The sequence below is a fragment of the Sycon ciliatum genome, chromosome 8 (assembly GCF_964019385.1).
Source record: "Sycon ciliatum chromosome 8, ocSycCili1.1, whole genome shotgun sequence".
Taxonomy (NCBI): domain Eukaryota; kingdom Metazoa; phylum Porifera; class Calcarea; order Leucosolenida; family Sycettidae; genus Sycon; species Sycon ciliatum.
In genome coordinates this window covers 12,935,624-12,948,463 of record NC_088650.1, presented here as the reverse complement: position 1 = coordinate 12,948,463, position 12,840 = coordinate 12,935,624, and the positions used below count along the sequence as shown (strand labels likewise).

General features: G+C 44.0%; 1 protein-coding gene across 1 annotated transcript; it reads right to left on the bottom strand.

Moving 5' to 3' along the window:
- Positions 1–8,740: 8,740 nt before the first annotated feature.
- LOC135823562 (aclacinomycin-N/aclacinomycin-A oxidase-like) lies at positions 8,741–10,525 on the bottom strand. The gene has a single exon (XM_065336405.1). The coding sequence runs from the start codon at positions 10,523–10,525 to the stop codon at positions 8,741–8,743; it is 1,785 nt and encodes a 594-aa protein (XP_065192477.1).
- Positions 10,526–12,840: the final 2,315 nt, after the last annotated feature.

The window sequence follows — 12,840 nt, the reverse complement described above, 5'->3', positions numbered from 1 at the left end:
ACCACCGAGAGTAAGACCACTGATTCCTACACTTGGACAGCCTGCTGGAAGGGTTAAGTTGTATTTTGCAAGTTCGTAATACCCACCGAAATTCGTCTGGCCTGCACCAATTCTCATTATCCTTAGCCCATAGGATTTTTCTGCTGTGAAGTGGACACGTCCAGGACTAAGCCATAAGAGCGTCTTATACCTGCATACGGATATCCTCCGTTGCGAACTGCCACACGGAGGTTATTCTCCTCTGAATACTGCAGGGTAAGTATGACGTCATTGGCATTCTTTGTTTGCACCACAACGGTCGGGTAGGCATTACAGCTGTAGAAGGATTGCCATGGGCGTCGCACTACGGTGTAGTTCTGGCTCACGGGATAGAACACGTTAGTCGTTACCTTCTACGAACCTCAGGCGGCCACGCGTAGACGGACTTGACGGATCATGGCATGCTATTTCCTACAATAAAATAAATAAAAAAGATTTCACGGTTCGCGTGAGACTCGGCTGAAGGCCGAGTTTTCCGCATCCGCCGTGGGAACGCCACCACCCTCTAGGATCAATAATAATTATATATTTTTAAAATAAGTATACTGTTTCCATTCGCTTTCATGTAACCGCCCATTTGGTTCCGCGAATTCAAATAAAAACGTACGTACCTACCAACAATACTACCAGCCATACATTTAGAAAAGCGATCCTGTCAGCTTTTCTAATATTGTGTTCACATGGTGCTACCTAACGACACCGCTATTCAGACACGTTGTCTACGTAGCTACGTAAGTTTCTACGTAAGATGCTCGGTACCTGGTCCTATCCTGGTCCTGGCCGGGAGCTACTCCATTGCTCCGTCCTACCATCGCGCGGCCGGCTGGCCGCATGCGTGTGCATTGCAGACTTTTTGTTAGTGCCTTTTCGGATGTGCATGCACGAGGAACTTCCTTCTTTGGAACTGCTTCTTGCATGAGCTGTTTCGGATATTTCGTCTCCTGGCCTGGCTTATTTCGTTTCGGCGCTGCTGAGACCTCCTTTCGCGGAATATTACTCAATGACAGGTGAGTTGACCAGTTCCCTTTGATTCATTTGCTGGTGTTGACTCTTTCATTTACGAAAAGTGTGCTGATTTTGGGCGGAATGCAATAAATAATGGAAAAGCTGACAGTATCTCCTTTCTAAATTTAGCCGCGTTTTCCGCTGCCGAGGCCTCCTTTTACGGAATACTCAATGACAGGTGATCTCTGAGTTGACCAGTTTCCTTCGATTCATTTGCTTATGCTCACCCTTTCATTTACGGAAACGTGTGCTGATTTTATTCGGATTTAGATCCATTTTATCTCTTTGCCCTTGCCTACAGTGTGCGAAGAACACGAGTTCACCTTCTTGACGGTAAGGCTTATGTTGCTGCTGAGGCTTAGATGTGTCGTCGAAATACTCATGTTCATCGTACATTGGTACGTTACAAGTAAGGCACTGGTCAGTGGCATACTATCGTTGGCAGTTCCCAATCTGGAGGGAAAGGTTCAAGGACCCATTGACCGAGTATGCAAAATAAATTCGCATATCGGGGAAAATCTCCATTATGGAGAGGTTCAGTGACTTGTTTGCTTCATACGAAACAAGCCAATGGGTGCAGTCTCGTCTCGTGAAAATCTCGTACTTGTATGACTGGATTTGTTTACTCGAGTCTGGGCTGTTTGATTTGTGAGTACCGTCGAGATTGCACTGCCCCAAATAAAGTTGCGTGCCGCCAAAGCAAAAATTACGATCTGCAATCTGTTTGTAGTACCTGCAAGAATGTGCTGTACATGTATCGTACTTTCTCTGTTGCTGTTTCAGTTGCCGTCATGTTGCTAAAGAAAGGTTCAGTGACTCATTTTTTCATACGAGACGAGTCGGTGTGGCTTAGAATCCTTCGCTGTAGAAAAATCTATTCGTATGTCTATTGGAGAAATGTATTCACTGGTTATAAAATAGGTTAAGACAAACTTTCAGAATAAATACCATCGGTCGCTTGGTGTTCGTCCTAAAGAAGTTCGACTGGATACCATTCATACTCACGGCAAAAGATGTGTAACATTTTATTATTATGGAGTGCCTTTTTTATCTCTCAGTATCTCCAGGGTACCCTGTAAGAAGGCCTTAGGCCTGCGGGGATTGCCCTATCAAAAATTTGACAATTTGATAATGACCTCCAACCTCCAATGGCCTTGCCCCTTTTATCCTCAGAATCAGTGTAGTTGTTGGAACGAGGTGCCGGACTCAACAATGTATTTGTTTACATTTTAATACATGTTTATTGTTCCTCCTTCGCTGTGTTGTTTTAGAAAATCGTGGACTAACAGTTGAGTCATTGAACTACTTCCAAACGTTGTATCGACATCAACAGGATTACGATTTCAGTGCAATATGATGCAGGATGACCTTATCACGATAACCCATGATTATAAACAATTATATACACAGAATCAACAAAAGCATCTGCGACACGCACCTGGCTACATTTCAGTATATCTGATCGAGGGTGGGGAAATCTGAAATATCTGAAAGGCAAGACAATTTTATGACAATCGTGAAATTCTGCAACAGCAACATGCACAGAATGATCTGCGTATAAAAAAAGTATCACCACCACCACTAACCACATGTTTCCCCAGCAGAAGAACATGCATTATGCTAGTGCCATTTTCTGCAAGAAAAGGCTTGCACATCAATGCGTATAGTACGGTATTGATATGATGTGAAGGCCATCATTTACATAAGGGCATTCCGTTGATTGGTGACAGAAAAAAACAAAAGAAATTATAGCAATAAAAACTGCTTTATGGCAGCTTTCTAAAAAAAGTTATTGTGTTCTAGTCCTGGGTCCGGCATAGGCTATAGAAAATTTATAAAATTGCTTATCAACTGGCTTGGACTCCGTCTAAAAAGTAAGAAATTAACGAAATGTGATTGCCGAAAATTAAAATTTCACACAAAACCTCACAATAATCATACACAGGATGAAAAGCTAGAAGACTTTTTCCCTTCGTGATCCTCTTTCCCATGCATGCATGTTGGTGCAGTACAAGTACAGTGTCAGACTAAACAAGTGTTGAAAGCAGTATTTGATTGTCAAGTGTTGTGATTATTGTGAGGTTTTGTGTGAAATTTTAATTTTCGGCAATCACATTTCGTTAATTTCTTACTTTTTAGACGGAGTCCAAGCCAGTTGATAAGCAATTTTATAAATTTTCTATAGCCTATGCCGGACCCAGGACTAGAACACAATAACTGTTTTTAGAAAGCTGCCATAAAGCAGTTTTTATTGCTATAATAATACATGTACATGTACATGTACATGTACATGTCATGTACACTGTAGGTCCAGCGTCCCAGATCAACCAGGTGCAGTTGCCAGGTAGAGTCGGTGTCACTGTCTGGACGTCAGAGTGCAGAGACTGCAGACAGGGTACTGCACTACCTCGGTACAGTACTACAGTCATGTACATACATGTATGTTGTATACATGTACATTATACTGTCCCTGGGGAAAATTGCGGAAAAAAATCGCAAAAAACGCGGGAAAAAACGCGGCATAATTATGGCATAATTTGCGGTGAATTTGCGGTAAATATGCGGTGAATAATATTGATGTGCGGCAATTTTCAGTGAGTATGTAGTGAAATCAATCAGTTACAAGTCTCTAGTGTAAGCACTCGTCATATTTGAGTAAAAAGCCGCCACGATGAGACGTTGCTGACCGAACAGTGCACTGTGTGTACATGTACGTGTAGTGCAACAAAAAAGTTCAAAAACGCGGGAAAATTGCGGAAAACGCGGTCTTTTTTAAAAAAAAATCGCAAAAAACGCGGAAAAAAACGCGGCCGCGGAATCGCAATTTTCCCCGGGGACAGATTATAGTTACTCAATCTGAGGACAGAACTGTTTCGTCCTTTGTGGACTCATCAGCGAAGCACAAAAAAAAAAAAAAAAGCACAGAGGAAATGAGGCCGAACCTGATAGCAATGAAAATTATTATTATATAATTGAATATAATTATATGACTGTATGTATGGACTCGGATAGAGAACCAAGGATAAATTTATAGAAAATAAAGAGGACCAAGGAACTACATGTACATGTTACGCTATGATATGCCCACTAACTGCAAATAAACACCACCAGTTAGTAAAGATTGCTGTGCAATCTGCTTCTGATAGAGCTGCTTGGCTCGAAATTGTTAACAGATGCTTTGACCTCATGCAATGAGTGAAATGCGAACTGTCATTATTATTATTACACAGTTGATTTCTTACGTAAGAAGTATACAGTTGATTTCTTACGTAAGAAGTACACCGTTGATTTCTTACGTAAGAAGTACACAATTGATTTCTTACGTAAGAAGTACACAATTGATTTCTTACGTAAGAAGTACACGGTTGATTTCTTACGAACTTTACCCTCATCAGCTCGATCACCTTCCCTGCCACCTGACTTCTCGTCGTCCGTTTTATCGCCTTCACCACCACCCTTTTCTTGCACATTTATCACTTGAGTTTCGTATTGCCACTGAAAATCGGAGCTTGAAAATCGATTCTGGAAACGCACAATCTCAAACCTCTTAACAAATTGTCGTGTTGCGTCTTGCGTGGTGATGTATAATTTGTATCATTCATTTAAAGGATTCCCCAGAGGCCGTTTAGGCCTATCGAGGGGGCCTCCATTCTGTACGGTTAGGATGAAAATATGAGAATACAAAGTGAGCAGAGAAGGAGAAATAACACGACAAATAGGACAACTGGGAGTGAGCAAATCAAATCATGTCTGCGGCATTCATACTTCTCATAGCTTTTACTAACGATTATAAGCAGGATAATGGTGAGTCAGGATGTGCAACAATTAGCACAAAACTGACTGATGTGATACTGACATTGAACAACCTGATGCTTATACTTTTTTTTATAGGGTATTCACACTACAGGCTTCTTTCTCTCTCTTTTTTTCTTAAATGTTTTTGCTGCCAGAAGTCGTCTTCATATAAGGAGGCAGATATGCCTGTTTGTTGTACGACTTTAAATAAATCCAACCAACCAACCAACAGGCAAATCCACGTGCACCGGAAAGTTGCTATGGTATTTTACCTGTGAACGAGAAAAGTGGCTGAAAGTGGCTGAAAAGTGCAAGCGCGCTGGGGCCCACTTTCATGATAATCGTGGCGTGCACGAGTACATTTACACCAAAAAGCGCGAAACAAGACTTGATTTTTACGCGGCTCTTAGAGCATGATAATTATTGTATGCGTGTTTTGAAAATTTGAAATACCCATGGCTACTGGTCGGTGAAGCATTCAAAAATGCAAACGTGCCTGTCGTCGAGTGCAGCTGTGTGAATCCACACTGGCAACAAAGTGTCATGACAGTACTAGATGATCTTGCACCATTCGTTACCCAGAAGCACGCAGCTTACTCCAAACCCCGCCCCCAGCCAGCAACGCGTAGAAGTGATCGGAACCACAAGTGACTGTAGAAGCTGCACTAGGGGCGTTCCCCAGGGTTCCGTCCTAGGCCCTACCCTCTTCAGCATCTACACTCGACTTGTCCCCACTCTGCCATTGCGTTCCCAATGCCTTCTTTATGCAGACGACACCACCCTGTATGCCTCTGGAAAGTGTCCACGAATTCTCATGTCTTACTTAGAAGACGATTTTTCAGTGGTGAGGCAGCACCTCACAGATCGCGGCCTGCTCCTGAACTCCAGCAAGAGCCAAGTACTACTGATCCACAGCAGACGCTCACATCCTCCACCTAACCTGAGCATTGTCTGTGGTTCGACTGCTATTGCCCCGTCTGACGAAGTTAAGTATCTAGGACTGACTCTCGATTCAACTTTAAGTTTCAGTGCCCACGTTAACTCCCTCAGGGAAGACATCGGAAAGAAACTAGGTGCTTTTCGACGTGGAAGGAGGAACCTTGCTGTCCAGGCCAGAAGGCAGTTCTACTTGTCAGTAGTCCAGAGCAAGCTCGAGTACGCCAGCACTGCCTACGTCCACTGCCTCGCTGACAATGTGAGAGATCAGCTGCTACGCATAAGTAAGAGAGCACTTAGATGCAGATTTGAGCATGACACATTCACGCGGACATCATACTTGCTTGAGCGATACCACATAATTAGCTTAGACAAAATATATCATACTAAGTCCATATTCTTCGTGTTCCGTTGCATCCACAATATCTGCAGTTCACTCCTCTCTGACATGTTCTCCCTTCGCCGTGACTGCGCTCACACAGATAGAGTAACCCGCGGGCAAGTCAATTATTCCCTTTCCTTACCCATCGTGCAAGCTCAAGCTGGATACAGATCTATTTCATTCCTTGGTGCTGACCGCTTTAATGCGCTTCCCGAATCCCTTCGCACAAATCATATCCCCAATTCATTTCGCCAGGAACTTAACAATTTCATTCATCTTGGGCACCCTGTAAGAAGACCTTAGGGTCTGTTGGGAATGCCCAAGTAAAAATAATAAAATACAATACAAAAAATACAGTCACTTTTCTCGTATGTCACTCCCTGTAAAACGTGCAAGTGCCTGTCGTGTGAATAGGCCATCAGCTACATCATGTCCGAAATGTGCAAACCAACCGCCTTCCAACTTGGAAGGGTCTAAGTTATGAAGTAACGTAAGAGAGAGGAAGGTGAGCGCACTTGGTTAAAGAGAATTTTGATCTTGGGATTGGCGGCTTTCAGCGCTTTGGTGACCGTAACCATTCCATTCTCGCCTGTACCGTTGTACAGCTCCGAGCCCAGGAAGTTGTTAAGGGCCACAGCGGCATACCCTTTTGCGGCCCACCACGGGTCGCTCATATAGAACGAGGTAAAACTATAGAGGACGGGTGACGACAACTAAGGGATACATTGAATTTGAAACGAATTAGCAAAGACGGAAACTGGTAAAAGACATGATGAAAATACAGCAAGGACAGAATCTGACGACGCCACTTCAGGGATGACCAGTCACAAGTACGATTAAGAATCTGCTTCGGGGTTTCCCACTCAGGAGGGTGCCGGGTCTTTCAAAGCAGATATGAACGAGCAGCAACGGCTTGCAGTCGGTCTAACGTAAGCGAATCTGAATGGGATACGGCGAATGACCAGACAGGGACTGCGTATTCTAACAGTGGTCGTACGTAACACTTGTAGAGCAAATTCACGGTTGAAGCAGAAAGGAAATGGGCCACATGGCGCAACAGAAAAACACGACTGCGAAACTTATGGGTGATAGATTTTATATGGTCAGAAAAATTTAGTGAAGGAGTGATAGTCACGCCGAGATGACAGTGGCTATCACCTTTCTGAATAGGCACACCGTTCATTGTCAAGGGGGATGACGGGCCGGGGGCTAATGCATATTTTTGAAAGGGTAGGTGGACGCATTTACTGGTGTTAAACGTCATGGCAGTAGCTGATGACCATTGACAACACTTATCAATGTCAGTCTGGAGCAATGCATGATGGATAGGAAGTGAGGTGTTTGCTGGAGAAACAAGAATTAAATTAGAGTCATCAGCAAAAAGGGATAGGGTACTAGAAGCAGGGGCATCAGGAAAGGAGTTGATGCACAGGTTAAAAAGAAGCGGGCCGAGATGGGAACCTTGGGGTACGCCAGCGGTGATGGGCAAAGGGTCAGAAAGAGTTTGGCCAATGCAAACGCAAATACTACGATCACTGATGAAGTCCTTCACCCAAGAACAGAGTAGTGTGAGTCAGTGTCACTCGTGGAGGTGCAGAACAAGCTACATGTATTTCGGACCAAATATTCCCGTCAAAAACGAAGCTACATGTACATGTACTGTAGGTACTAGGTATGAGTAGAATTAACAACTCTGTCCTGTGTTTATGAAATTATGGGAATTGAAAAACATCTGTATTACTGTTTATTTAAAAAAAACATTGGCTACCCCTCGGGTTTATAGAAGTGTTTATATCTCCTTATTGATTTTACTACGACATCGGTGTTAATTCTACATGTACTGTACATGTACCGGTACATGTATACATGTACGTATAGGAGATTTTTCAATAACCATGATTATACTACTAAAATACATGTAGAAGAAATCACATGGAAACCAGTTATGAAGCAGCTATCCACGACTGTAACAAGATAATAAGCAGTCAGAAAGTGAATACTACTAAAACGCGTTTTATTGAATGCACAAACGGTTAACCAATGATGATAATTATGGATGCAGGAAGAGCGAAGAATTCAGAAAGACGACAGCAAAATGCATTAGAAAAAGATCCTAATTCCAACAGCGATGTTTATACTATTTGAAGTAGAAGAGAGAAAAAGAATGAAAACACTACGTTCAAAAACTCCAAACCCTTAACCAAAACTCCATAACAAGGTTTCTTAGAACGGAACTAACAAAATCACGATTCACGAGATGGTCACACAACTGACCGGGATACGTTGCGTGACTGAGCAGTCCAATTAAAGAGCAATTAAAGGCAGAACTTGTCCAAGAAAATGATATGAAGTAGCTGATCTTATGGCCAAACGCCATGGTAAACTCATCTCTTCAACTTGCGAGAAATACGTGCTGATTTCTGATGATCGCTTAGCGCATGAAACTCGGAGTAAAAACACTTTTTCATCCTCTTACACTTGCTAGAAATTATTAAATGTTGCCTGTATTGCCAAAGGCTCTAAGAGGGAATAAAAAAACCTCAACGCAAGGGGAAGCAATGAAAACTGTGCACGGCGACATCATCAAGTACTGGATGCTAGGATACAAACCATTACGATAAACATGGCTGACATCAGTCTAGAAGAGCTTGATGCGCAAGGCCTGACCAATGGAACAGACAACTCATTGCGAAAGATATCGTTGGGATTGTACTTGTAATTGATCTTCGATAGGCGTTCAATCGTAGGTTGGTCGAAATAGAAGTGGCTCCAACCTTCGTAGCTGAGAGACCCATCCGCGAAATTCTGATAGTCCTGAATGCGAGTCGTGTTGCTCTTCTCAGCGTTGAGGAAGATGCTATGAAGCGTTCCCAACGCATAGTAGACATTCGCAATTGTCTCCGGCGTGGCGTCTTGAGGAAAGCGACCCGTGATGTGGGCCAACCATTTTTCATCGCGATGGCGCCATGCAGAATCAGCAGCATACGAAGGCGGGGAAGCAAGTGCACCACGCCAGTAATAAAACTCTACATTGGCTGCCGTGTAGGTATCGACGATGATATTTTCGGAGAACGAATCAAACCAATCCAGTACCTTCATGATCAGATTGGAGTCAGGGTTCTTGCTTAGGAACAGGCTCTTCTTGCGATTGTACTCAGCTCGGCCGATCGCAGCCTGGGCGTGCTCAATGCAAGCTTGGGCTAACGAAATGGGTGGGTACTGTCCAGGATTGTAAAGCGTAGCGTTGTAGTACTGGGTGCAGCCCGCCAAGGTCCAGATATACTCTCGCCATGGCACACCCTCTTCGGGGCTAATGTCCGAGGTGTACAAATTCCAAGGTGTGCTAGCATTTACGGTTCTCAGCACGCGCTCCAGCTCGTTTACTTCAGCTTCGCATGCGCTACAATCGCTTCTGTTGCAAATGCACGAGCTCTCCAGATTGAAGCTTTTGGCCAGTTGAGCTTCCGCTCGATTCGGACTTTCAAGATCATCTTTGGGCAACGGTGTGGTTGAAATGGCCATCTCGCAATTCGTGTTATTACTTATATCATCGCACCATGCAGTAAAGTTGCTGATTGCGTCCCAAATATACATGTACCTGTAAGCGTCGGTTTGAATTGTTCCATTATCTGATCTAGTGGCGACTAAATCGAGACTGAACGTGGATGTATAGACGGTCGTTATATGATGGGCACGGTACATCCAGCTGGTGACGACACCGTAATTGCCTCCCATTCCACCACGGAATGCGAAGAACAAATCACTATACTGATTATCAGCTGTAGCGGTCACTGCTTTGTACGACTGGTCTTCATACACCACAGCGTCAATGGAGTACACTTGGTCGGACATAAGGCCCCATTTCCTGGACAGGACGCCAACGCCGCCACCGAGAGTAAGACCACTGATTCCTACACTCGGACAGCTTCCCCCTGTAAGAGTTAAGTTGTGTTTTGCCAGTTCGTAGTACCCACCGAATATCGTCTGACCCGCACCGACTTTCACTAGAGGCAGTAGTGCTAGGTTGTCGGCTTGTTGAGGTGTGACACTAATGTTGTTCATTAGGGATACATCCAGGACTAAGCCATAAGAGCGGCTTATACCTGCATACGAATGTCCTCCGTTGCGAACTGCCACACGGAGGTTATTCTCCTCTGCATACTCCAGGGTGAGTATGACGTCATTGGCATTCTTCGTTTGCACCACGACGGTTGGGTAGGCATTACAGCTGTAGAAGGATTGCCATGGGCGTCGCACTATGGTGTAGTTCTGGCTCACGGGATAGAACACGTTACCTTCTACGAACCTCAGGCGGCCACGCGTAGACTCACTTGGTGGCTGAAATCCGTATTCTGGATCGCTAACCATCGGAACATTCGTTTGCCCTTTAGACAAATGTACCATGATCACAGTGCATAGTAACCATGGTAACACCATATAGAAAACTTTACACAACGTCATGGTGACTGCATACTATCGAAGGTAATGATTCGACCTTTGAAAGCGAAAGTAATATTTCACTTAGTGAAAGACAAGGGACAATGACGGATTGCAAGGACTGCGCTTGCTTATCAGGGATCTTGATGTAGCCTTCGCGATTATCGACCCTTGCTGTCCGACATTGGGCTGGAGCCTTCGCCCACGGTATGTTGGCATCGTAGCCTAGTTAGGCCTACGTGTACCACATTGATATTCTGTATGGCTATGCCTTGGGGGTAGGGTGCCGGAGAGTTTACAGTTTGCCTCTTGGCGGTGAACCCTTTTTAAATTATTGTCATCGCCGGGCATGGTCTGTGGGCGAACTACGGACACCGCAATACCACAATGCATGTACCACGTTCCAGTAATGTACATGTACATGTATGCTTCGCTGCCAGCCGTTGCATGGAGCAGCGCCAGGCCGCCCTTCAAGTAACTGAAATCACCTATCAGTATCAGGTTCCATCACACGTACGTCAGAGCTGCCATAGAAAGAGGCTGGGCCACACTAAGTCTAAGTCTTGTTCTCCCAGTACATGCACGAGCTACATAATTATACGCAACAAGGCGCTAGATTCGGGTGGGCTGAAGATGGCCAGGCCACAGACCACTGTCACTGATCTGACCTGCATGTACATGTAAGCCAGCTTCTTTAGACAAATGTTGACAGGCAGGTGTTTGACAAATGGCGATTCTGTGGATGGATGGCTTAGTGTTCACCCTATAACTACATGAATTCTGTAGTAGACAAAGTGCCTCTGGTATGTGCTGCAAATACATGTAGTGCTCAATCCCCTAACAAGAGTAGGACGCTCTGCACTAAGTAGAACAACAGAGACCAACATCGTTTTCGTGACTCATACTCAAAGTTTCGTGTTCAGAAAACACTCGTCTGTTCATCTGATGAGTGTTTTCTAAACACGAAACTCTGAGCCACGACAATGATAGCGGTCTCTGTTGTTCTGCCTTGTGAAGTTGTGTAGTTACTACACAAGGCAGAGCACTAATACATGCACACTTGCACATGCACGTCCATTGTCACACTCCACCTGCTGCCTATCATTTCTCACCTGTATAGTTTTTATTACCTGTGCAAATTTGTGCTAAATTTGTGTTTTTTTCTTACTATTCTTGTATCCTCGCCGTTTCACTCCGAGTGTATAAATCCTATTGTAGTTTCATCATTCTCTTTAGTTACAAATTCCATTGATAATTGTGACAAGAAAACGTTCTGGAATACATTATTCCTCCCCATGGTTGTGATATGAGTGCGCATTTAGTTATACTTATTGCATTATTAAAACCAATACTGTCCAACTTTTCCAGCCACAGAGTTCTGAAGCGTACGAATTAAAATTTCATGAAAGTAATGGAACTATTCTAAATATTGAATGTTCTGTTGATTACATTTTTCCCTGCTCATAATGTACTGGTTCAATCGATTCACTCATCACGTCACACGGCGTGACTTGTGTGCACGTGTAGTTTGCACAGCATGCATGGTGTACATAATAGTAGCGTAGTACAATCGATCATGCACATGTACTGCGCATGTACCATCGGCATGAACATGCACATAGCATGTATACAGCGCATGATCGCATGCACGTCAATGATGCAGGCTGCGCTGCATGCATGCACTCTGCGATCCGAAATGCGCATGAACATGCACAATCATGTAACTGCGCATGATACATGTGATATGAACACCATGCACACGACATGCACATGACATGTACAGCGCATGATACAACGCATCATGATGCACATGGCGTGGATATGTACAGCGCACTGCATGCAGGCTGCATGCACTCTGCGATCCGATTTTGCGTAGATCGATGGATGGCACGTGGATGGGCGTCTTCTGCACCATTTTTCCCTCCTTTCGAAGACACCGTATTTTTTTGCTTTTCCAGGATAAATTTTTTTCGGCAGTTAAACTTTTTTATTGAAACAGAAAAATGGTGGTACCTATGTACAGAGGATGGCCCACGCCTGGTATAAAGTAAACGTAAAAGAGAAAAAATAAAAAAGTAGAACAGCACACGGGGTCGCCGTGGTAACCAAAGAGAGAGAAGAAGGCAAAGAAAAGATAAGAAAGTAAGAGAGGTAAGCAACTCCATGCACATCAACAGTACAGTTGCGTCATACATGTATGCTTACAATGAACACTCAGCAGCCGCCAGAACAGCCGGGTGAACAGG